At 42.4% G+C, this 26,668-nt stretch overlaps 1 protein-coding gene across 2 annotated transcripts; it reads right to left on the reverse strand.

Moving 5' to 3' along the window:
- Window positions 1–1,250: 1,250 nt before the first annotated feature.
- LOC120567625 (artemin) lies at window positions 1,251–26,668 on the reverse strand. 2 transcript variants are annotated; one of them, XM_039814537.1, is made up of 5 exons: window positions 26,486–26,668; window positions 25,122–25,436; window positions 7,028–7,098; window positions 5,030–5,243; window positions 1,251–4,753 (listed from the first exon to the last, which is right to left on the reverse strand). In XM_039814537.1, the coding sequence occupies exons 2-5, from the start codon at window positions 25,234–25,236 to the stop codon at window positions 4,242–4,244; spliced, it is 912 nt and encodes a 303-aa protein (XP_039670471.1). In that variant the 5' UTR covers window positions 25,237–25,436; window positions 26,486–26,668; the 3' UTR covers window positions 1,251–4,241. The 2 variants fall into 2 exon arrangements, with proteins under 2 accessions (XP_039670471.1, XP_039670473.1); XM_039814539.1 differs by lacking the exon at window positions 25,122–25,436.

Below are 26,668 nucleotides of genomic sequence, written 5' to 3' on the forward strand. Positions count from 1 at the left end.
ATTTTGGATCTGAATTTGACCAATCGATTTTGAGTAACCTGAATCTATTTTATTAATTTTTTGGGGAATTCTGAATTCAGAACAAATAAATTCAGATACATGGATTTTAAAGTAAACTATTTCAATATTAAGTATTTAGTGGCCGTTAAAACTCAATACTTATGTCTCTTATTTGCTCCCATACATATCAGCTGAAATGAATGAAACACTTGAAACAGCACTTAGCAGCTATGACTGTAATCATCTCAACATCAGCACTGGGTCAAACATCTGCCTTACATATATGTTCACCTGCTGCACAAAAGTCTCTAAATTTACATTTATTTTAGGCTTTTTTTTTAGGTTAAGTGATCCACTTTGAGGATCTAAGACAAGGACAACATTTGATGCGCATTTCCAACATCTTCTTTATATCAACCACAATATGTCTCCATTCAGGTGGAGTCCTGAAAAACAACCCAACCTACTACAGGCTAGCTTTAAGCCGCACGCAGTGCGTATATACTTTTGGTGTCACTATGGGTGCTGGTACAAAAACTGCTGAACATATTTAGTTCCAGTGTCCCCTAGCAAGTTACATTTGACAAATAGCTCCAATTCTGAGGAATCTGATTTGCTAATAGGACTTCTGCTGAATGTGCAAAGACAAATTGTGACAATTTCCAAGAAAACATAATCATACCCCATGGGTACAAATAAAAGGTGTGACACTCTAAGAGTTTGATACACTGTATAAATCCATATGTGCCATTTGCAATACATGTTTATTGATTATGTGTTGTTACACTTGATTTCTTATTCTTTCTTTTTTTTTTAAATCTACATGCTGCTAATTTACTCCATATGTGTTGCACGATGCAGGGAAAACTGAATGTAGACATTTTGTTTTATATTGCACATTTGCATATGTTTTGATAACTGCCAACGTGAACATATCACCTCTAAAAAAAGAAAATAGGCCACTGTTGTAAGCTGTACTACCGGTGGTGTGTTCTCCCTGCTCCGCTGGTTTAAAGAACAAGAAAGGATCTTTAAAGGAAACATGTTTTAGTTGAGCAGACAGGTGGCAGGAGAGTGACGCTTCTTTCAGTTCAAGCTGCAGACAACAGGTTCACTTTTTGCTGTTTATTTTAGACCAGCAGGTGGCTCTACAACATAAAAAAAAGGTAGTGGTGTTGATCCTGCTCCGGCCCCAAAGTCATTTTCAGGCTGTGCAATCAGTGAAGTAAACAGTGATAACAAGATGTGTATTAAAAAAACTTTATTCCCTTAAAGGATAATGTCATACAAAAATAAAGAAAACTTTATAATAATAATAATAATAATAATAATAATAATAATAATAATGTGACATACTACTGGGAGTGTGTAACTGAATGGAAATCACCACTTTAAGATGGAGGCCAGGGGACTACAGATGAAAAATAGCCTTTTGGCTAATTCTGTCATTTTTAACCCATGGATAATCATGCGTTTGAATTATTTGTACTGTGCCCTTCTTAAATAAACTGACTTGAATTGAAGAGAGAAATGTTGAGGACCTGTAGTATAAAGGCTTCACTTGTTTGCTGCATACATTCTGGACATTGAGACTGACTGTGGACGAGTTGATATCATTAGCTGTCAGACTCAAGTATGTGAAGAGAACTTCAGAATTTTTTTTTTTAATTGTTTGAGTATACCACATCATTTCAATGTAGGTCAATTTGTTTCTGGTTGTTAGTATTTATTTTAAAAAAGCGAATCTGAGTTTTTGCAATGTGTTTCTGTTTTATAAAATCGCTCAATTAGTTTGAGAAATGTCTTTTGCATCCAATCAAATTCTTCCCAGAATCAGCTGTCCAGACCAGGTTAATGATTAATGTAAAAATGAGCACAAAATGTAGGTATAGTAAAAAATAAAACAAAACAAATGTTTGTACTGTATGCGAGCCGAAGTAACCGTCAACGTGAAATCTGAATCTCGGCAATAAATAGATATTTATCTACAACATAGAGTTAATAAAAAACAGCTCTCATATGAAGCTATAATAAATAAATAATTTATCAGAAATAAATATACGTTACTTTTATACAGTAATACATGAAGATGCATGGCATCCATTTGGCTGAGTTCACCTGAACATAGAAATGACACAATGTAATGTCCCTGTTTTTATGTGGAAAAAAAAAGAAGTGACATAGCTTTTGTGAGGAGCTGGCTTCACTGTGAGTGATGGTGAACATCATATCAGTCTTTAGTCCGTATATAAACACAGCATCAGTCCTTTCACTGTGTCTTTTCTTTCTGTCTCTTGAGCTTCAGTCTTCAGGGCTCGCCCATATAAAATCAAAACATGTTCACATATGGAGTCTCTTTTATGTGTATAATAACTGGTCTGGAGTATCCTGCAGTAGATACCAGTTATGCAGTTGAAAACAAATTCATGTTTTGAAGCCGCAACAAGAAATCCAGACTGTGATTCACTGGTGACTTTCCCCTCGGTGGATGCTAGATCGGACCCACTACAAGTGTTGACGTCGACACAGGAAACATTTAGGCTTCAACGCTCTTGTTTGCCGATGTTGTTAATAATTACTCCCCAATTTTGGATCACATTCCAGTTGGAACATGTTCGAGTCAGGCTGTTCTCATGAACCGTTAGTACATTTAGCTAAGAAAAGCAATGCACTGTAATTCGTATGTATTTATTGCTGAACACACCATGGTGACTGCCAAAGACAAGACAAGACAAAACAAAACAAAAGAATTTCACCAAGGAAACGTGTTTTTGTTCCTCGGGAGTGTTTTAATACAAGCCACGATCTTTTTCCTAAACTTAACTAGTCGTTTGGTTGCCTAAACTTAACTGTCGTCGCCACATGACGCTCAACCTGAGAGGACGGTCATCTGGCGGTGCCTGTACCCAGCTACCAGTTACGTATTGGCGGCTAAACTCAACTACCAACTGCCGATAATACCACGGAGCTCTGTAGCCGGTGGTCCCTAATTTCGTAGGAAATCATACAAATTTGTGTGCCTACATTTTCGTACTGTATTGTACAAGCCTGTTCATTAGAATGCGTTGTTCGAGTGGTAGTTTTTAGTTTAGAAACCTTTATTTGTGATTTTGCTGCTATACTCCGTAACAGTCACTTCACTGCTACATGCAGCAACAGCACCCTTGAAATCCAGAGCTCTCGCAAGAGAACAATTTGAATTTGCTCAGCGAGTCACTCTGGCATTCAGTAATGATGCTCATTAATTACACCCTTGTAGCCGAGCTGCACCAATCACATCGGTGTATCTGATATAGGCGGGCCAGAGGCGAGCTAAACAGATGACGACAGCGCTGCAACGCCAAAGTCATTAGTAAACATTGCAAGATGGCTACAGATGAACACCAGTTGTTTGAAACGGCTTTGGCCGCTGCAACGAATGAGTTAGACATGGCTTTTTATCTAAAAGAGGAACAGAAGACGGCGCCGAATCGTTCCTTTGCAAGAAGGACGTTTTTGCTGTTTTGCCCACCGGATACGGCAAAAGTTTAATCTACCAGTTAGCTCCGCTGGTCGCTAAGTGTATGGGGCTACGTCACCCTGTGTATTGTTGTGATTGGTCGTAGTGTTATCCAATTGCGTGCAATAAGATTTCAAATGCATGCTTGGTGCCGCCCCTCGAGTTGGGCCATTTTCATTACTCAATGCCTTAATCTTTCGGATTTGGGTCTGGATTTCCAGGCTACAGCAACAGGCTAACGTCAGGGAAACCTGTAATCTTGGTGCAGATGTCGTTAATTTCTCCTCAATTTGGGCTCACATTGCTTCTGGAACAGCTGTGTAGTTTTTGGTTTAGAAGCCTTTATTGGTGATTTAAACCGGTAGAAAGTGCCGCTATACTCCGTTACAGTCAGTGTCCGACTGCAATGATGGACGGGAAGCCCAAGTGTTGACGGCTGTGCAGTATGCTCATGTGGTGACGTCGACGCGTCCGGCGGGTCCAATCTAGCATCCGCATTTCCCCTCAGTCTCTGATTTTGACCTTTTCACCTGAATCATCCAGCTGCACTCTTCCTCCTCGACAGGAAATACACCACAGGAAACCAACAAGTGGCCTCTGTCACTTCCTTGCTCTGTGTGTTACAGCGCCCCCCCTCTGGCTCTTCCCTGTACCCACGCCTTCCTCACCCTGAGCCCCTTTACTCCTATCTGTTCAGGATGGGTGACAACCGTCCTCGCCACCTTCTCCCTGGTTGGTGTCTTCAGCCCATACACATGCAGCTGGCAGCTGATAACGACTGGATGGTCCTCCACGTGGTCTGGGCGTCCATGAAGGAAACCGGCTCGTACCGGTCGGGCCGGCAGCAGGGGTGGTTGCTAACCTTGCGGGCGGTGCGCCGGGGCAGCGAGCCGTTGTCCAGCAGCGCCTTCAGTGCCAGGTCGTAGTTTGTTCTTGAAGACTGGCAGGAGCCCACGCAAAACTTGAAGAGGACAATCTCATCCGAGTCAAAGCCCAGGCCCAGGTCCCGAACCCTCATCTCTCTCTTCTCCACACGGCAGTCCCTGCTGCTCTGCTTGGGCTGCCTGCTCTTACCTTTACCCTTTCTATCGGCTTTTCCCGTCTCTTCCCCTTCCTCCTTTTCTTTCTTCTTCCTCTTCTTCTTTTTCTTTGGTGATCCGCTGGGTTGAGGTTCTGAGGGGTCAGAGGAGCGTGGCGAGCGCCCCACCCAGCGACTACTGGGATGGTCATCCACCTCATCTGTTACAAAGGGGTCTAAAATGGAGAGGAAAGAGGAGTGGTAGAGATAAAATGAAAATTCATAATTATTCAGGAAATTATGAGTAATAGCGTGCAAACTATCCTGCAAAATCTACAATTTTACTTCTACCTTTTAACTTAAAATGACTTCTCACGCTTTAAATCTTATGTAAATATATTTTGCTGGCTCAGATACAAAGCAGATCCAACAGCTCATGCCCTCTTTCCACTCTAATACTGTCTGGTGAAGCAGATGTGCTGTAAATTATACTTTCATGAGAGCTTTAGTACCATATAGAGCGTGCCAAGTAGAGTAAGGGTCACTGTCGTCTTCCTGCTCCTCGTCCTCCAACACCTCTGGCAGCGTCACAGGAAGCTCTCGCTCCTCCTGGCCTGCCAGCAGGCCGGCGGCATGGCCCGAGTCTGAGCCCACACCAGCAGCACCAGCTTTCGTATGGGCTCCTTCCACGAGAGGCAGCAGAGAGAGGAGCACCCACAGCAGCACCTACAGCAGACAGAAGTCCCATGTTAGCTGATAAAGGGAAATCGGAAGGATCTGTTTAACTGACTTTCTTGCATGCTAAAAGTTAGCATAATGAATAAATAAAGCCAAGGGTTGCCACCAGGCCATTGAAAGTAACTACTTTCAAAGTACTACTTTTTCGTATTTTATCAAATTAATAATTCTTTTGCCTGCATTAATTGAAATTTGGCCACTTGTTGGCAGGGCAACAAGCTGTAAACACAACATTGCTGTATCATGTATCACCTTATAAAGTTGACATGGTGGAACTGTTGGCAAACAACTGACTGTTTACCCTTCCAGCAGACGCAGAGCTACATTAGCATTAAACACGTTTCTGTTCGCCTGAAATTTAGGTTCAATATTCACTTTTTCCTTTTAGTTCTGTTTTGGTCTCCACCAGCTGCTGTGGGAAATATCTGACTCTTTAGCTGATAAATGCTCCACATTGCTCACCAGCTAGCCGCTAACTGTCTCTGTCTGTTGTTTGGTGCTAAGCAGGTAGCGTACAGTGGGTTTTGAACCAAAACAGTACATTTTTAGGCCATAAAAAAACTAATAAAAAAAATAAAAAAAATTTTAAATATAAAAAACTATTAGCTGAAAGATGCTAAAAAGCTACATAATGCCGAGGCTAAGTACAGCCCTTTCATGTTACACACACTCATTTGATCCATTGTTAATACAGAGATATTGATGTGTGCTGCTTTAACTGGATTTGTAATAATGCATTGTACTAAACTATAATTCTTAAAAAAGGTAAGAATTACAGAGTGGCGTACAGTTCGGCTGCTTAAATCGTCATATTTATCAAACAACATATAACTAGTGAGCTTTAGAGGTGCTGGGCTGCTGGCAGTTGTATTTTTATTGACCTGTGGACAGGGCCAGGCTAGCTAATTCCCTCTGTTTTCAGTCTTTATGCTAAGCTAAGCACCTGCCCACTGACATGACAGTGATATCTCTCTCAGCTCAGCGAGAAAGCGAATAAGCGTATTTGCCAAAATGTCAAAACTATTCCATTAAGTAGATATTTGATGACACATTGTTCTCAGATATTTCTAGAAAGTTAGAAATGACAGAGCTGTGCGTACAGTTCTGCTGTTGGATTTGAGCTCTCTTGTTTTTCTTACAAAGAAAAAGGTTCACCACCAGAGGAACTTTATGTTTGTTCTTTTGCTTCCATGGCGACCATGCACTTAATAACAAAACTAAGTTGACAGAGTGCTTTACAGATATGAAAACAGATAAAGAAAATGAGATGATACTTATAAGAGCACATAAAACACACAGCTCTTCAAAAGCTCTTGAAATGAGCTACAGCACTTTGTGTTAAGCCTATTTCATCAAAGTCTAATAAACTCATTAGGTCATAATAACTCTGCATTCTTCTTTCCGCTCTGGATCAAACTTCGTCCACTGGCTTAGAATGTAGCAATGAAAGCTTCTGCCCTGACATGGTTTTACGGAAAAAAATCAGTTCTGAGCCTTTCATTAAGAATGTATACATAGACATAACTCAGCCTCTGGTTTAAAGTGGCCTGTACAGTGGAAATGAAAGATGATAAGGCTAGGCTTCTTGCAGATATGGTCATTTCATTATAAGGCAAGAACAGCAAATACAAAGAGCGAGAAAAAGACGAAGATGCAGGAAGAGATGGAGAGTAGAAGAAGTGACAGATGATAAGAGGAAGAAAAAGCAGAAGGAGGAATGGACATTTTCAGGGTGCTCTTTTGGCAACAACAACGTAGTGTTTGTGACAAACCTTGGCCTTTGCTGACATTACAGAGGTAATCCCCTGTCTATCCTTTCTCCGAACCTTCCATCTGGTCCCACCTGGAGAGAGAGAGAGAGAGAGAGAGAGAAAGAAAGAGAGAGAGAGAGAGAGAGAGAGAGAGAGAGAGAGAGAGAGAGAGAGAGAGAAAGAGAGGAATGTAAGAACAAGAACAAGGCTTGACTGTCAACTTTCCTCCTCCCAGAACTCCCTTTGGAAAGGTTAACATAAACTAAAGACACAACATGCGGGCAATACGATGTCTATACATTCACAATTGTCCAGATACTGTAAATACAAAACAAAACAGCAACAGTCCTGTGGGCCCCTGAGCAAGCCGACATGTCACATAAATCACGTCCTCAATGCACGAGAGCGGCATGTTTGTTGCTGCTTCAGTAAAAGACCAGTGTTTGCTGCCAGCTAGCATGGCCAGTGTCGGCTTGTCGGTTCTTATATCCATGCAAACAACCCCAGTCCCGCCAACAAAAGGCAGCATCTGCGATACACTTGTCAAAGGCATTCTTCAGGGTTATTCCTGTGGCAGAGGTACAAGCAGGGGGAACCAGGCATAGCCAGAGCACTTCGCGGAGGTCCCAGACAAAAAAACCACAGAGATGCAGGACAGGTGATAAGAAGTGTCACGGATGCAGATGTTTATATATGGTACGTGCAGTGTGGAGGACTGTGCTGGCCGCCACACATCCCGTAACATGAGGTCATCAGGTTCTTTTGTTGGCCCCCCAAAAAAAGTAAAAGCTCAGCGGAGGTCAGAGCATCATGTACTTTGAAAACGGAAGACATAACGGTAACACTTTACTTGAAGGTATCTCCATAAGAGTGACATGACACTGTCATGAACACATGACACTGTCATGAACACATGACACTGTCATGAACACATGACACTGTCATAACACATGACACTGTCATGACACTGTCATGACACATGAACCTTAAGCCCAACCATAACCATAACCATAACCCTAAAAACCGACACTAAAAGAAGCGTTATGTCATAAACTTCAAGTAAAGTGTAACCGAAGTAACTTTACTCATTCGTTTCTCATCTATCTTGCATCAGTTCTACAGAAAAGTATTGTTACAGGAAAGGTCAATGGATCACCAAAGTTATTAGGACACAATAAGCATCTGTAACAATTACATGGCAATCCACCCAATGGTTGTTGAGAGTCTGCACCAAAGTGGTGGACCAACCAATAGACACTGCCATCTCTTCATTGTTTTTTGGTAAATCATTAGGTCCAGTGGTTCCCCATAGGGCTGTGTTAAAATAATCGATTTTTCAATTAAAACCGATCTTTGTTTGAGTGATCTGATATTGATTAAATAAAATCCAGATATCGATCTTTTAACATATGCCTAATTGCCATGGATGTACAGTAGAAGTAGAAGTGCTTTACACAAATGTTTGGTAAATATTGACCTGGTGCATTGTAAAAAATATTTGAGGGTTGCTTCTAGCTTGTACAATTTACAGCAGAAGTTCTCCGAGAATGTATTTTACATCCAAGCAAAACTGGTGTTGTAACTGAAAATTCCCTAACCTAATTGACATGGAATCGAATCTGAAACGTAATCAACTCAGGACCTTGTGATTCGGAATAGAAGTGATTCAGGAAATAATTGGCGATAGCCAGCCCTAGTTCCCAACCTTTTTGGCTGTTGACCCTTAAAATGAAGGGATGTTTACATCTCCTCATCACCAGTTGCATACAGTAAGTTTACTGGTTGTGACCAGTTCAACCAACCGAGTGTTTTTCTCCTTTCCCACTTTTTTTTTAATTATTATTATTATTTTACAATTTACAAGGAAAAAGCAAACCTTAAAGACAAGTTTGAAAAACATGTGTGTAGCAGATATAGGTCTTTGTTTATCTTGTGACCCCTTGTGGGGTTCGGGACCCCCAGCTTGTCTATAAAACGTCAGAAAACAGTGAGAAATGGCCATCGCAATTTCCCCAGAGCCCAGTAGAATCCAACCATTAGTTCAAAACATGTTGATGCATTTAATTGGAACTGATTGATTGATTGATTCAGTTCCTTTAAAGAGTTGTAGGGGGGCCTTCTGACCACTGGCAGGACTTCTCGCGGTTCCAAGCCTCCCGCAGAGTCTCAAAGAAGCCAAATTAGTGCACGTCTTTAAAAAGCATTGTAAATCCCACTCTCCTTTGGCCTCATTTAAAATTTCCCATAACCCTATTTTGTTGTTCGGTCTGCCTCTTTTACTCAGTCTCACCTTTCTTTCACCTGTAAAGTACTTCTGTTTTGATAAAATGCTGTACAAATAAAGTTGGTGTGCTTGCTTGCTAATTAACTCATCAGCTCAGCACTAATGTCAGACCTGTTTAAATCTGATATGAACAATTTCTTGAACCAAGCTCTGGCCCACAGATATCTCCAGCATCTTTGAAACCACATCTGTCATCTCTACGATGCTTTGTATAACCTCGGCGATGAACTACAGCAACGCTGTGCGCCCGTCGTAACGTATTCAAGCATGTATTTGTAGATCTCGCCGATATGTGTGTGTGCCATGTTTATATAACAGTCCAAAACAATCCAAGCCGTTCTGTCTGTGCAATGACATGGAAGACTGACAAAAGGTTACAGATCACAGGTCAGGATAAGACCTGTTGATGCATTTATGCAATCCTGCTTGTTCCAGCTGAAGCCATCTAGTGGAAGGGAAAGCAAAGTTACAGACGCTGAGGGCAGACAAAGTGAGCATAAATCAGCCACACAGACAGAGTGCACGCCACCGCTGCAACCTAAAACCAAACTGTGCTGCCTCCTCAGCCCTCCATCTCCCTCCGTCTCTGAGCTTATTTAAAACCTTTCAGCAGTGCGAGGCAGGACGGAGGAATACAGATCCTGGCCAGGGTCTCAGGAGAGGTGCCATTCGGCGTCCCTAACGCCACAGCTGGGAGTGTTTAGCGCCTTTTAGATCAGCAATCTGGGAGTCAACGTGGGCCTGTCTGCTGGTTCATTTCACTCCAGGCACTCTGGAGCTGTTTCCAGCCTGACGCCTGCAGCCTTTTTCGGGGATGAGGCAGGCGGGGGAGTCGAGGGGTGGAGAGAGAGGGGGAGCGGGACACTGGTCCTGAAGAGCTCCAGACTGACACAAGCCTACTGATAGCGTGTGCACAGTGTCAGATCCAACAGCATGTGTTTAGAAAACCGAGCATGTGTTTCTTCCTCGTTCGGCTGATTAAAGCCTTTGGTTTGTCCATCGGGGTGGATGTCTGCAAGCGGGCAGAGCGGAGTTCTTGTCACCTTCTATTTGCATTGTTGGTCCTCTGCGCTCCAGTTGTTATTCCGGTTAGTTAAGTGGGAAAGCCCACCTGAAGCAAATCCAACCCATAAAGCTAGAGCCAGCTAGTTTAACCAGAGCTTATTCCGCTTCTCTAAATTGATTTTACATAGTACATAATACTGTTTAAGTGCTTGAAGAGGACGGACTTGGACTTGGTTTGGGGGACATTTACGAGGTAAAAGAACAGGGTTGGGGATAGTTCACTGAATATCATGAACACTGGGCAGCAGCATTATGCAATAAAGCAGGGATATTAAGAGAGTTTTTATTCATCCTTGCCAGCATTTGGACCTTCACCTTCCATCCATCATCTGATATCAACCTTATGCAGTAAAAACATATTTGGTAAATTGAGTCAGGGACGATTTTTAGGTTAATCCTGGCACCCCTAAATATTATTGTTAAAAAAAAAGTCTGTGTTTGTATCAGCTAAAACTGCACATCCATCCGAAAAGGTAGAAGTCAACCACATTAAGCCAGCATGTTGGGAAGTGGTCGTAACATGCCTTCAAAGTCAGCGACGCTGTTTAAAGTGCTCATATTATGCTCATTTTCAGGTTCATAATTGTATTTAGAGGTTATATCAGAATAGGTTTACATGGTTTAATTTTCAAAAAACACCATATTTTTGTCGTACTGCACATTGGTGCAGCTCCTCTTTTCACCCTGTGTGTTGAGCTCTCTGTTTTAGCTACAGAGTGAGGCAGCTCACTTCTGTTCCATCTTTGTTGGGAGTCGCACATGCGCAGTAGCTAGGTAAGGACTACTAGCCAGTCAGAAGCAGAGAATGAGGGCGTGCCATGCTAGCAGCTAGGCGAACATTATAACGTGTAAACCTATAACGTGCACAAAAAAGATATATAACACAATAAAGGAAAGGGAAAAAGCCAAAAAGCATAATATGAGCACTTTAATAAAACCTAAATGGGCATGATTAGTTTCAAACGGGTCCATTAAACTCTCACATCAAGATATCTGAATGAGCTGTATAGGTCTGACATATGTCAGCTAGCCATAGCCTACGTTAGGTAGGTTCAGAGTTCTGCATGAAGTGAAAATAATAATTATCGAAATAGTGAAAATATGCTAATATTATTATCACTTTTATTCCTTCCCTCTTTCTGCATATTGTGGTAACCTATCTATAAGTCTTGGCATTGTAGAAATTGGATGCGACAAAATACTGAGCCCAATTACATTCATGTGTGATTATATGGCCTCATGGTAACCATTTCCAAAGTGTCGACAGCAGACATTTTAATATTTGAACTTTACAACACTGTGTAAAATAATCTATTGTGAGCTAAGGAGTTCTGCTCTAGGAAAATCACAGCATCAGGAAACTGAACCCATAATCTAGACGCCTGGATCATTCAGAAAAAAATTCTGAGCCATTTTCAGAAAATAGTGCTTGTCAGCCATTAGTCAAAACCGCACACATCTGTAATTTTGTAAGTTTTTGATTCTGCATATTGGAAATATCTGCTTTTCCATTGATGGATATCCGATTTTGTTTCTCCACAAAAAACAGCCAGTTTCAAAAGAGAGAGTAAGGGCAAAATGATGTGACTTCATTGCCCATAGTAACCCAATATTCAATTAGAGTAATGTCATAAATGGATCAATATATACCTCTTATTAGATAATAAAGACTCATTGTTTGTTTGTTATATTTGTCTTTTGGTTAACCGCACAGACAGGGAGAGAGGAGGATAGAGAGGGAGGGAAGGAGAGAGAGCATGACGGCGTTGGAACAGAGAGAGAGACAGCGGACAGGTAACGTTAAGACCACATGGTTATAATGCCATGGTAGTCTATGTGTTGCCTTCATTCATTGTAGTGGACTCCACAATGTTATATTTTAATGTGATGCTGTGACTTTTTTTCTTCCATTTATTCAATATTTGCATAATTCCATTTTATTTGTAATACCGCCTCACCTTTGTAGTAATGGCCCTGTGGCGCCACATTAAAGTAAGTTAAGTCTTTATAGTTACATAAGTCAGTGTTTCCTCTACCATGACGGTCCACAGTGGTGTTAAAATGCACAGTAGAATAATGTTTAAAAAAGTACATTAAAAGGGTGCCAGGCACCCCTAAAGCTCTGATCCTAGAATCGCCGCTGAAATGACTTAACAGAATCTAAATTCTTTTACATCTTTTTTACCATACAGGGTTTACAGTAAATGTCGTAGAAATTGAAAATGTGATTATTTGGGGCGGAATATATGTCAAATTAGCAAGAAATAGAAAACAGAAAACTAAAAACCAAACTGCAGTGACTGCACTGCGGCTAGCTAAGGCTAGCTGGTGAGTTAGCCTTAGCTAAAGCTTATTTACCCGCAAAGTATGTAGCTCAATATGCTTTGATGCTTCATTCAGTTTTTACACCACCTTTTATAATCTAATCCTAACGGATGAAAGACGTAACACTAAATAAACTAGTTCTGCTGGAAGCTAACTAGCCTAGCTTAGCAGAGTAGCAGTATTTGCTGTCTCTACAGCCTCTGGCTCCAATTATGTTCCCATTATTATTAAAATGTATTTTACTTCAAATTAATTTCTTAAATTAGCTCATAAGTTCAAATGGACAACAAAGCTAAAGAAAAAACATGAAAAAAATGTCCTTGTGCCCTTTATTGTCCAAACAAAGAGTTATGTAAAGTCTGTCACAATGATTGATAATCAGACCTAAAGGCAGCAAATTAAGGTCCTTCAACTTAAATATCCGTTACACATTTGGCTAAGAGCATTCAAACTTTCAAAACCTTTTTCTCAACTTCACTGTGACTGCTCTTTGCCATTACAAGGCGGTATAAATAATGCAACAATTCCATGTATATTACTTTCAAAGATGTAATTCAGACGTTTATTAATCCTGCTTTTTTTCTCAACGGACACACATCTTTGCTGAGAAAAGAAGCAGGGCGACATACCAAAACGTGTTTGTGATTAGTGATCTTGGTGCCTACTGTATACTATTACATCCTCAGACCTGAGCTTTGCCCACAGAGCTTCCAAAAACGTCTCACCTTGTAAAAAAAGAAAGAAAGCTCCGAGCTCTCCGGTGTTTCGCCTCCCTCTAAAAAGCCAAACTTCTCCGATAATGACCTCCTATTAGAGACACGCTCTGTTCTGTGCTGCGCGTGCGTGCGCGTATACGTGAAATGATCTGACCTGCAGCTTTAACCTGTCACTACGGCGGTGCCTGATTGCAGGAGCGAGAAAAAAAAAAGAAAAAAAGAAAAAGAGTACAGTAAATCACCGCTGGCTCAATAAAAGACACCTGCAGTGTAAGAGGAGATGCAGGAGAGAGAGGCAGAACACCAGGAGAGCCGACTGATCGCTACCAGACACAGAGAAACCTGCAAGACACAAAACGTGATGATGCCTGCTGTACTTTCATGTGCCCCAAAGCTCTGCATATATGCATCCAGAGCAGTGTGGAAAACTTGTTCTGTAACTTTAATCTTGCTTGTAGCGATCTACAGCTCTTTAACCTTATCGAAATTTAAAATCTTTCAGAAATATGTCATACAAGAGGCTTCAGGGCGTAACGGCAATACCTCAAAATCTGACTTGTTGAATGTTTTTTTTTTTTAAATCCTTTTCTGAGGGAAGAGTGTATGAAAAGTCCTCTGGGACAACCTTTTTTAGACGTTAATATGATGTAAAGGAGTCATGTTTTCTTTGCACTTTCTCTTTAGTCTCACTGCTTCCTCCTGTTTCTCATTTCCATCAAGCTTCATTTTTAGCTTCATACACATTAAATGTCTTTTTTTTGTCTTATTAAATGTGCTCTCGTCCCCTTTCCCACCAAAACAATTTCACTCTTCAGCGGTTAACGACGGCATGCTTTAACTATGCGAGGCAGCCGCAGAGTCAGAGGAGAGAATACCAGAGGAGGAGCGATAGAAAGAATGAGATAACAAAAGAAAAAAAATCACATGATAAGAGGAAGGAGAATTAAAAATAGAGAATGGGTTATTGTCCAGGGGAAAGAAAAATGAGAAAAACATAATTGAACCGCTGAATGGGAAAGGTCTTAAAGCAGAGATAAGGTGAACAAAGGGGAAAGCCAGGGAATGGCAAAATGAGAGTGCAGAAAGAGAGCGCATACTGAAGCCCGGTCAGTCTGTAATCCCATAATCCCTGGCAGGCAGGCAGGATGTAATTGCTCGTTAGTGCCAGTTTCCACTCTGAGGCCTGTCACTGCTGGAAAACCACAGAGTGTCGGCGAAATGAGAAACAGATAGCAGGTCCCATGCCTCGGTTCAGATAGGTGGGGGAGGCCCCCAGCCGAACACACACATATGTGCACACATGTGGTGTTTCTCCGGTCTGTTGCTCCTTTTTCTCGTAATTCTTTTTCACACAAGATACATACACCCCGTCCTTGTCAGTTTCTCACACAGTTTCGACACACACACACACACAAAGGTTTGTGACACTATCTTTGTGGGGACCCGTCATTGACATAATACATTCCCTAGCCCCCTTACCTTAACCTTAACTATCACAACTAAATGCCTAACCTTAACCCTTACCCTAACCTTAACCCTAACCCTAATTATATCCCTAATCCTAAAACCAAGTCTTAACCCTCAAACAGCCCTATAAAGTTGTGGGGTCCAGCATTTTGGCCCCACAAAGCTGTCGGGACCCCACAAGTATACTTGACTCCCGGTTTTTGGACCCCACGAATATAGTTAAACAAGAACACACACACACACACACACACACACACACACAGGGGGCCGGGGTAATCAGAGGTGTGGACACTACACAGCCTGGAGGAGGGGGGTGAAGAGAGGAGGGAATCTGTGTGACCTTACCCCTCTCTGTGTTTCTTCCACCAGGAGGTTTTATTAACCAACTGACAACATCGGAGCCTGTAGGTGTCGGAGATCCTTTCAGGCCAGTAAAGCATGAGAGAGAAACACGCAGGGAGGGAAACTCTGGTGGCCCGAGAGGAATAATCTGTCAGGAGCAGGCTGACCGTCTGGAAATAACAGATAATATGGACGGGGCCCGGCTGAGCTGGGTAGGACTCCTCCAATTATCAACGACGACCTGTCGGTTGATCCACCAAATATGAAAGTTTTTTGTACAGATGTCCGTGGTCCCCAGAGGACGAATCCTACCGACCTTTAGGATCCCCCGACTTTTTGTCTACCACCACCATCAGGTCAATGTTTCAATCTGTCCAATATTTTTGGTTTATAATCGCACGGCTGCAAAATGGCATTCCCATCAGCCTCAGCTGTACTGCTGTGTGTTTAGTTAGCAAACGTTAGCATGCTAACATGCTAAACTAGGATGGTGAAGATGGTACATAGGACACCTGCTAAAGTTAGCATTTACTACAAAGCACCACTGTGCCTATACGTACAGCCCAGGGGTTGAAGCCAGCCCTCCAGTAGTCTCGCATTGCCAGACCTTCCTCCACAGCACTGCACAGGAGGGTCTGGCTAGTCCACACAGCATTCCAGGATGGGAGAAAAACATGCTCTGGTTGAGTGGCATTTCTTTAAACCAATCACATTAGTCTTGGGCGGTGCTAAGCACCGGAGGGAGCAAAGGTGCCTCTGCAAAATAGCCTCGGGAAGGAACTTGTTTTGGTGGAACGTGTACGCAGAGATCCAGAGTCCTCAGAAATCCACATGCGTTTAAAAGGCCAACACAAAGGAAGCCCAAGGTAACGGATATTTGGCCTAAATGAGTGAAATCCGACGTAATTTCCGCCAGCAATGGAGCAACCCCAGAAGTGGAACGTCGTGGATATAGACTTGCCCTCCAGGAACAGTGCTCAGCCGTTCCGCTGATTTTGCCCAGTGGCCATTTGTGGTACTTCAACTTTTTTGCCGTTTGCGCCACTGAGCAACTCTCATGGATTGAATGAACAGGGCTCCGCCAATGAACACTGTATCCAGTTCTTAAGCACAATACACCCATGGTTGATGCATAGACTCTGTAAGTGAAGCCAAAAACATCTCGATCGGCCCCTGGTGGCTGGCTGCAGTGTAGGTCATAACTCCTGCTACCTCCATGTTAGCGGTTAGGACATGGGCCAAACTAAAAAAATCAAAGTACACGTCCAATACATTTTCCCCCAAAGATTGTCGTTCTGATCACGCTGATGTTTGTTCAAGTGTTTGACTTGCGATTGGTCGGGGGGGTGCATGAGCGGGACTTACCTAGCTGATACCTCAGCTCCACCACCCGATCAATACTGCGCAGATTCTGGCTTCAAAATATCCAGGATATTTTGGCTTCACTTTTGAACATTGGGAAGGAGTGGAGATGGGTCGTCCATCTTTATGTACAGTCTGTGGTACAGCGGCAGCTGTTTTTAACAAACAGACAAAGTTTAAGCATTTAGCAGCTAAAAACCGAGATATTTAAGACCAAAACAGAGCAAAAAGGAGAGTAAATATTGAACTTCCATTCATCAGGTGGGCCGACACACGACTCCAACTAATTATGATATTATTTTACCATATCAATTTTATAACATGATAATATGTCAATGATGTGCTTTAAGATACATCTTTAATATTAGAGTGATTATCTTGCTTGTGCATCGATAACTAGCCACCGATTATGGAGAACAATACCTCTTTCAAGCATTGCCTGAAGGGTTAAACAGTCCAACCTGGACTTCATTAAAAGTAACTATAGGAGGTAAATTTATTGGTTTCCTAATGATGAACCTGAGTGATCAGCGATTTACTCCACTGACCCTGCAGCCTTCTCTTCACACCAAAGAGAGGAGCTCCAGAGGAACGTGCCTAATGGTTCTTCAGTGGGATAAACAAAGCACTTTTAGTAGAGAATAGTGTGTTTGAAGTGTAACAGTTCTGGATTAACTCCCTCACACATGCAGGTTGAAGTTGCCAATAGGTGCTGCGGAGAGTTACTGCTGGTCATCAAAGCCCCGGGATCAGTGGGTCACAACAAGCTCCATAAAATGCAGGTTTCCGCGGGGCATTAAAGTGCCGTCTGTGACCAGCACGTTAACCTCAGGCTGCAGCTCTGATGGCATTATTACGACAGACGGAGACAGAGAAAGAGCTGCTGTCATCGTCTGAGCCGCCAAAGCCACCTGGCTCTGCTAAAGGAAACATATTCTCACTGGGAAGCTGCTAAAGACAAACCCCAGAGAGCTGTACTGTAATGCAGCTCACAGCAGAGGAAATTGACTGATATATAACAGGGATTTTCAGGTATTTGGCAATTAAATGGAGCTGTGAGTCCTGCAATGATAGTATCTTGATTTATCTGCTCAGATATCTCAGACACTCCACTGATGTTTCTCAGTTAGCTGGTATCACATACGCAACTCAAACTCTTCCCTTTGTGTTTGTACATGCTGTTCTTCTTTATCTTACTATTCACTACATATCTGGTAAATTTGGCAAATGTTGGTAGATACTCTGTCAACTCCTGCCAGGAGCTCTGGCTTCCCTCTAATCATCACGGCTGTTGTTATCAATCCGTCAATAGCATTTCATAAAACTGACAATCATTCTTCTAACAGTGCATGACTCTAACTGGCTTACATTCACCGAGTTACCTGAAAATGTTTACAATATACTCAGATTATGTTGTTTAGCCTGTTCTGTGACACCATCGATTTGTTGGTTTGTCTGTCATTCAGCTGGATTACAGAAAAAACTCCTGGCCCGATTTTCATGAAACTTATTGGAATGGCATGGGCCAAGGAAGAATCGAATACATAATGGAGCGGATCCGAATCACAGGGCGAATACACACATTCATTTTCACTTTCGTTTACAATGATAGATACGGCATTTGGCCTTGGCGGAGGTTTGCGCTCTCCACGTGCCCTTCTAGTTTTTAATGGTTGTAATAAGATACTCACCAGAGGAATTGCAGGTATCCAATTGGCCAACAGTTTAACCAGATTATTTAAACCACTATGTCTGGAGGTAAAACCAAAAGTGTGCACACCTGAAATGTCCCTAATTATCCATGATTGCACAGGAAAACTGTGTGAGCAGAAAACCTTAGTAAGTCTGTAAACTATGACGGATGTTTATTGTATAGTTTGTGTTGTACGTTATTTTACTGTTCGCCTTTATTTCCTCTTTCAAATGTGGTACATGTAGTTCGCTTTAGGATTTGGTTTTAAGCTGCTCTAATCAATATTCTTTGTGGTTTCTCTTAGCTTCATGGAGCATTTCAGCATCTTTAAGCTTATTGTCTTGGTTTTAGGACCCAAACTTCACTGTTCTGCTTTACTCTCAACGCTCCCATCAGCCTTGTTTTTAGACAGACACATGTAGCAACTAGCTGGAGAACATAGCGGAGTATTTGGCGTACAAAGAGTCAGCTATTTCCCTCAAGAGTTTGAGGAGACAAAAAACAGGGGCTAAAAGGAGAGTAAAATAGAGAGACACAATCACGATTCTAAATGAACTACCAATGTCGCTCCGCATCTGCTGGATGTGGAGGCAATAGTTTCCTAACACCGTTGCCGCAACAACTGTGTCACTGTTGTGTTTGCAGTTTGTTCTGCTGCCCACAAGTGGCCGAAGAAAAATTAAAATGAATGCAGCTTTTAAACCTGTATCACTGTCTGACTGCTCCTGTTTGTTGTCCTGTTCCTGTACTTCTTTAAAGTGCTCATATTATGCTTTTTGACTTTCCCCCTTCCTTTATTGTGTTATATATCTTTTTTGTGCATGTTATAGGTTTACAAAGTGAAAAAGCCCAAAGTCCACCCCAAAGGGACTTACCATCTCCAACAGAAAACACTGTTCACAAACTGCTCCAAACAGCTCTATTGTAGTCCAGCCTTTACTTCAGAGACAAACGTGGGTCACTTTTGGCATACCCTCATACTCTGCAACTGACTGGCTAGCAGTACTTACTGCGCATGTGCGACTCCCAACAAAGATGGAACAGAAGTGAGATGCTTCACTCTGTAGCTAAAACAGAGAGCTCAACACACAGGGTGAAAAGAGGAGCTGCAGCAATGTGCAGTACAACAAAAATATGGTGTTTTTTTGAAAATTCAACCACATAAACCTATTCTGGTACAACCCCTAAATACAATTATGAACCTGAAAATGAGCATAATATGGGCACTTTAAAGGAATGTTCCCAGTTCTTAGCTACTAAATTGGTTAATAGAATTGTTAGCAACAGGAATAATGGCCCCCAAACCACAAATATAAGGCAACGTTTTATTAAACCACAATTATCCTTAAATGCACAACCCAAAAACCTGCATCAGCTTTCGAAAGTGCAAACCAAGGAGAGAACCATGTTTCCAGAACAGTAAGGAAGTGTAATGAACCTGCTATAGAGTTTCCACATACACCGGCCTGTACAAGATTAAGCGTGCAGGGTCACTGGAAAAGTTTGGCTAATGCGCAGTTAGGACTAATTAGCCACATAGAAACCCACAATGCAACAGACTTATAAGCGTCTTGTGACCCAATCAGGTAAATCAGACGGGACAGCATCACCAGCCGCCCAGCTCCCCTCCACCCCCCCACCCCCTCGAGTACTGAGATACAGACAGCCTCCTGATGCGACACATCTGTGTCCTCACCATCTCTTCTCTTCCTCACTTTGTTTCTCGCTAAGGCAGTTCCCAACAGTCCCTGACCCTAATAACCCAAATTCCTGCCTGATTAAGTTGGTTTTAAAAGGGAGCCACACAGAGAGCGCTTGGGTGATCCTCACCTTAAATGGGAACACATTTTAGCTGTGTTGGAGCGGTGATCAGAGGGTAGGATTTCACTCTCCGGTGTTTGTGAGGACGGCGGCGCTTAAAAAAGGCCGCAAATAGGACAGAGGGAAAAAACGGGAAAGAGAGGCGAAGAGGAATAGATCAAAAACACTCTTGGATTCTTTTCGTGCCTATTTTCTCTCAAACACACTTTGTAAAACTGATATTGTCACTACAGAGTGGCTTTGCACACACACAGACACAGAACCACTCACCTTTCATACAAAACCACACATACACAATCACCCAGTGAAATCCCCTCTCCCACCCTCGCGACCTTTTCCTGCTCCCTTCCCATGTTGTTATTTCTCCAAATTAAGCCCACACTGAGCCTGAGAGTAGCACTCAGAAACGTGTCCATTTGTGACACACACACACACACACACACACACACACACACACACACACACACACACACACACACACACACACACACACACACACACACACACACACACACACACACACACACAGGTCATTATTAGTGTGTCTTGTGGGTGAACCAGCGCTCTCCAAAGTGTTTCCGTGTCGCCCGCTCGTGCCCCAGACAGACTGGGTTTAATGACCTGGCCTGATAGTTCAAAGCAGCCCTCAGACGCTATGATTAATGAATCTGACCTGCTAATTTCAGAAGAATACAGCTTATTGTATCAAAAAAAAAAAAAAAAGCTTTCTCACAGACACAAACACTGCGCCGGGCTAGTTAACATTCTTCTGCGTTTTGAGGAAAAAAAAGTTGTTCTAAGGAGGGAGATTTCACGATAAGGACAGGAGTTCGCTTTGCGTTTCATCAGCGGCTCCGAAAAGTATTAACTGCCGCTTTGTTTGAAAATAATTTAAGCTATTTGAACTTGAAGAAGCCAAAGTGCTCAAACAACAACAGCAAAACAATTCAAGATCAGAGACAGAAATAATTTCCCCTCGGCGTACTTGCACCAGATTGTCCAGCGCTACAAAAGCAAGGGCCTAGAAAACATAAGTAGCTTGGGAAGCATTTGTCTGAAGGAATACATCTAACAAATTGAAATTCCTTTTTGTCAGATCATGCCTCCTTCAATTTGCCCTGAAGGAATCACTGTGGTTGGCTGCGTACTCTAAGCACTTCCAGATTGAAGCTGCCCTGTGGCACTCCAGGTTGCATAATCAATCTCTCTGGCTGCACTCTCTCCATTAGTGCTGGGGACAAAACAACTAGAGTAACGTTACACAGCGAGGAAGAGAGACACACACAGCTGAGGACCAGGCTCCCTGTTCAACAAACACGTCCATCTATTTTAATGACAGGTTTCCACTCATCTGAAAGGATCGCACTCTCGTTTAACTGGAGAATACTTCACCGCGTTGATTGTCGATACATGGAAGGAGCAAAAGCGCTTGAATCGGTTGACCTGTCCAATTGAAGCCTGTCACTCTGTTTGCTGATTGCCCAGAGTTATGATCTCGTGCCTACTCAGCAATTACCTTTCACCTTTTGCATTAAGGTCCCTTCCGACTTTCTACGTTGGAAGTTTCCGTCTTTATTGTTCTCTAGTGGGTACTTTTTTTTTTTTTTTTAACAGGACAATTAAAGTTAATATTACAAGACCTAATCAGATGTTTATTATGTAACAATCTATAAAGTGCTACGAGTCTGACTGAGCCTGGAAATGTACAACACAGCGCATGATCACATCTAGGAGGCAAGCATTACAGGGAATGTGGTGAAAGGAATTCATCAGCAGTCAGATGGGAAAAAAAACGAGACGTAAAAAGGCAACTTGACAAACATTTAAATGATGGTGAAGTGTTTGCAGATTATAGTTTCGTTAGTTGACAGCACATTACTACTGAGCCACAGTTTGCGTACATCGTGCACGCACATTTTGTGCTCGTGCTTCCTTTTATAGAGAGTGTCGTACAGTGGAACGAACAGGAGAATCGATTACAACAAGTACGGCGCCTTCGGTCTTGGCCGGTGAACGAACACTTGGCATTATTAGGCTGTACAGTTTCAGTAACGCAATAGTTATTATCAAAACATTAATTCATTTAGTCTAACCTATTAATTGTAATTGCAGTGGTGCTCATAAGTTGAGATGATAGAGATGATCTTATGGGAAGTACCCCATGCCAATCTGTAGGTATGGTGAAGGGTATGTGATAATGTGGGGGGGCTATTTTAATTCCAAAGGCCAAGGGGACTTTATCAGGATGCATAGTATCCTGGATCCATGAAATAACTGGCCTTTAAAAATAGAAATCTGCCTGCCTCTCTGGGAATTTAACATAGGTGTGTACTCACTTATGCCCCTTGTATTTTAAGTAAGAACATTTATTTATGTACGATACATTATTCATTCGCAAAGAAAATTGACGTACTTAAAGGTTGGATTTTTCCTCATTTTTTTAATTAAGGCATTAAGGTCAATTTCCAAAAGATGAATTTTTTTATTCCTCTTTTTAGTCAACTTTAACATGGGTTCATAAACATATGAGCACCACTGTATTTTACTCATTTACAATCATTTATTACTGTGTATGTGTATGTTTTTGGGGGGTTTGGAAAGTGTAGGTTTCGTACAAAAATACTGAATATTTCTTTAGTTGTTCAAACATCCCGTTGCCATGTAAGATTTAAGAGCAACAGTGTGAAGTGGAAAGTGAACATAAAGGAGGTAGAGTGATTATTTGTTTTATTGATTTTTTTTAACACCTAAACATGTTTTTCCTTTTATTTTGGTAATAAAGTGTCCATAAAACAGAAAGGCTATTGGTGCGTGAAGTTGCTGCGTCTGTAGCTATATTAAAGCTATACTGAGGCACGCTGACCCTTAGTGCTATTTTAATGACTAAACACAAGTCCTGGCCAGCAACACAAGTCTGGGAAAAGTCTCATCTTGAAAATGTGCAGTCTGATGCCTTCTCAAATCAAGAAATCACAGCATTATAGAGAACTTGTTTAAAGGGAGACAAGGTCAGCAGAAAGAGACAACACTACTAGGTTCTAAGCATCGTTCTTCATCATTTATTCATTATTTTATTGAGCTCCAAAAGTAACTGAATTTGTTCCTTTCTGCTTTTGTTCCCGATTCATTCCCCTTGGTTGTAGGATGAGCTAGAAATGATGTTTGACTTAGCAAATTGAATAAAAAATATGCTATCTTGCAGAGTTGCATCTTCTAAATATATGTGGGCTTTATGCCCCATTTGTCTCAGTCTTTAATGAAATACATGAAAGTAATATTTAGGTATTAGGCTCTGCAACTGAAAGCTCCGTGAGTAATGAAGGCCAGTGGGCGAGGAAGACAAACAGCCCGTTTCCAGCCTCAATGGCTCTAAACATATCCATAAGGATGCTTCCATTTCAGTGCGTGGCAATAGCGATAACTTATTTTGTCGTTTACTTTACGAGCGTTCGACTGGCTCTCTGTGAGTCTGTGAGTATAGCAACACAGAGCAGCGCGAGAGAGCCGGAGAGAGTTAAAGCCATAACAGCAACAAACGGCACGCTAGCTCTCGTAAAGCCACATGCCAGTTAAAACAAACCAGACCACACATCATCAGGAGGCTGCTGGTTAAGAGAACACGCCCCGGCCCGCTGTACCTGACCCTCGGCAGGGCCGCTGACCCCCGCGACCTTTGACTGGAGGAAGTGAAAGCTGTGGCAGCGTGACGGGGGAGTGCGAGATGCCTGAAGCAGAGGCGACGCACTCATGTTCAGCCTGGAAACAAACTGGCGATTTTGAACGACACAAGTCAAGAAAAACAAGCTTGTTTCACGACAAGCTTTCACCCATTTTACAGGCATGTAGTGGGGGGGGGGGGATGTGTGACATGTCTCAGGTGATGCCCAAGCCTACATACACACACCGAGTACGCCAGCTTTGAGATGTGAAGAACAGACGAGAAAAAAAATTAGATAAGAAGCAAGATTCAACTCTGAACATCAGAGGCCTGCCGTCCTCTGACTGAGCCTCGTCTGCGTGCATGAGTGACACTGTATGTACATGACTCAGTGAGTCAGTGGGACACTGAGTCAGAGAGTAAGTATGGAAGTTCACTGATGCATCATGCACTTTCTTTTACATCTTTGAGAGGACAAATCCTGACAAATTGCACAATTTGGAAAGGAAAGTACCAATTTCTGGAGCTGTGAGTGCGCTAAAGATAAAAAAAAAAAAGAAAAAAAAGAAAAGAAAATCCAGAGTTCAGAGTGTGTTCATGGTCACGGAGCTGAAACAATCAACACAACGTTTCATCTGAAAATGAAAAGAAATGTGCTTGACTTTCAGCATGTCAAAACACCTGAAGCTTATAAGACTGATCCCCTCCGAGGTACTGGAGAGGAGGGAAATGGATGCAGCTGTGTGCATGTCTGTCTGTCTGTCTGTCTGTGTGTGTGTCCAGCACTTTCATATTTAGATTTGCAGCCCACCACAGAGGGTCACACTACAAGACTTCCTGACTGCCACTGTTTCCTCCTCATCCATAACACACACACACACACACACACACACACACACACACACACACACACACACACACACACACACACACACACACACACACACACACACACACAGTCATTTAGATTGATATTTTTTCAAAATTCAGTCAACTCTTGGCACCTTGTGAAATACGTCAGTCCATAAATCATAAAACTTCACATTAATGAAACAGAGAACAAACCATCCTCCCCTCTGGCTGCAGTTAGATAAACACTAAATGAAATGTCCAACACTGAATCCAGCTCCCAATGAGCCCCAGGGTCGGAGGAGCCTAAAACAGCTGGCAGGTGCGTGCAGGGAGGTTTAGAGCTCAGCGAATAAGCCACGGATGTGAAAAGAAATCAAACATCAAACCGCAGTTTCAGTGTTGTCACAGCAAACAAAAGAGTCTGCTTCCACAGCAACATTACGCACACAGATAGCCAACACTATTCTCCTAAATGGCATTGTCTTAAATCCCTATATAGACAACTCTACAGAATGTGAATGGAGCCTTACCAGCTGTCCTGTGCGCATTCTGCTCCAAGCGCGCACCGGAGAGGACAGCGCAGCCGCTTCTTCCACGCAGGGCGCAGCTCATGTTTTGGGCTATCCATACAGCGCGATGTGTCATGTTTTACGCCTTATTGTCACGGCTTGTAAGTGTTCAGAGCAGGCTGTCTCCACTGAGGCTGAAGCAAACATGAAGAATCCATCTAAAGCGGTTCTGCTTCAACGCGAGAGGCGCCTCCTCCTCTTAGTTATTTACGCGGGCCAAAATCCCTTTCTCTCTGGCCGGTGTCCTGTCACGGCTACTTGCAGAGTCTCAGCACCCTGGACAAGAACAAGAAGAGGGTGGATAGTGAATACAGTCTTCTTAAACTGCGAGCTCAAGTCATATCATCCATATTACCTCAAGTTGTATAATGGCTCTTAAAAGTTTGAGCGAAATATCACCACTGGATGAGATGGTTTTGCACTTTTTATAATACAATTTCAACAAAAACCTGCCGAAGCAAGTGGTATATGAAATCAAAACACCTCCGTGTGAAATTAATCGTGGCTCATTTTCTTCATCCGTCACCTCTTATCTTGTTTTCAGAAAAATCCTGAAACGCGTCCAACTGTATTGGAAATAGGTAAAGTTGTCTCAGACGTATGGCCAGTTTTTTGTTTTTTTTTAAGAAATTTGTATTTAAAGAAAGAATACGAGACCAAATGACTCGTTATGATTGACATTTTGTAGACGGAAGGTCAGGGAAAATAAACTTTACAACTGACTGGGGAATGCAGAGGGAAGCCTATATAAAATCTAATTAGGGAGAAGTTTGCTTGCGGGGACATAAACACTGCTGCGCGGTTACCGAGAGAGCAGGACAGTCAAACAGTCACAAGTGTAAAAAATGTCTGTCCTCTTTTTGCTACTCGTGCCGTCTCCCTAGTGACTCACGTCCAACCATCGTTTAAGTGAAATGAAGCCAGTTTTTCAGGCATGACTCCCCTTCTCCTTACCTCCAGCAACCTGTTCAGTCTTGCCTTCAAACAGCTTGTATAGTTAATGGGTAAATAACACCGCGGGAAACTTTTCCTCACAACATTTCCTGCGTCACTTTAAAGTAAAGTCAACGTCGATAAGAGTATCAAAACGTCCGACGAGAGACTCTGCGCGGTCATCTAATTTAGGACGAAAGTCTTCTTTCCTTCATCTTTCAAGCGCGGGTTTGAATTGTGAAGTTTAACCTGAAGAAAACGCAGCTCTTTTGGTCAAATATATATATTTCTTTAGCATAACAAGGTCCTAAAAAGTCCATGCGTCACGCCTTTACGCAGCTACAGTCCGTGTCTCCAAGCAAAGCGCTGCTGTTTTTCTTAAACTCTCTTACTTTTGGACTCAGGTATCCAGTTGTCAGAAGACCGTGGCGCTCCGGTGTCTTCTCAGGAGTCTACCACACAGCTGCTGAACAATGTCTACAATGCCTCGCAGGACTGGAGGCTATGCGTAAAAACAGCGCGCCGCTCCGCCTGTCAGAGACTTTGTGAAACCGGAGCGCGGCGGCCGCTGTACA

This window comes from Perca fluviatilis, chromosome 11 (assembly GCF_010015445.1).
Source record: "Perca fluviatilis chromosome 11, GENO_Pfluv_1.0, whole genome shotgun sequence".
In the NCBI taxonomy this organism is placed as follows: domain Eukaryota; kingdom Metazoa; phylum Chordata; class Actinopteri; order Perciformes; family Percidae; genus Perca; species Perca fluviatilis.

Coding starts and splice junctions, on each gene's coding strand:
- LOC120567625 (XM_039814537.1), bottom strand. CDS start 25,236: ATGACACATCGCGCTGTATGGATAGCCCAAAACATGAGCTGCGCCCTG. Junction 5,244..7,027: donor TAATGTCAGCAAAGGCCAAG/GTTTGTCACAAA, acceptor TGTCTGCTGTAG/GTGCTGCTGTGGGTGCTCCT. Junction 4,754..5,029: donor TACTTGGCACGCTCTATATG/GTACTAAAGCTC, acceptor TCTCCATTTTAG/ACCCCTTTGTAACAGATGAG.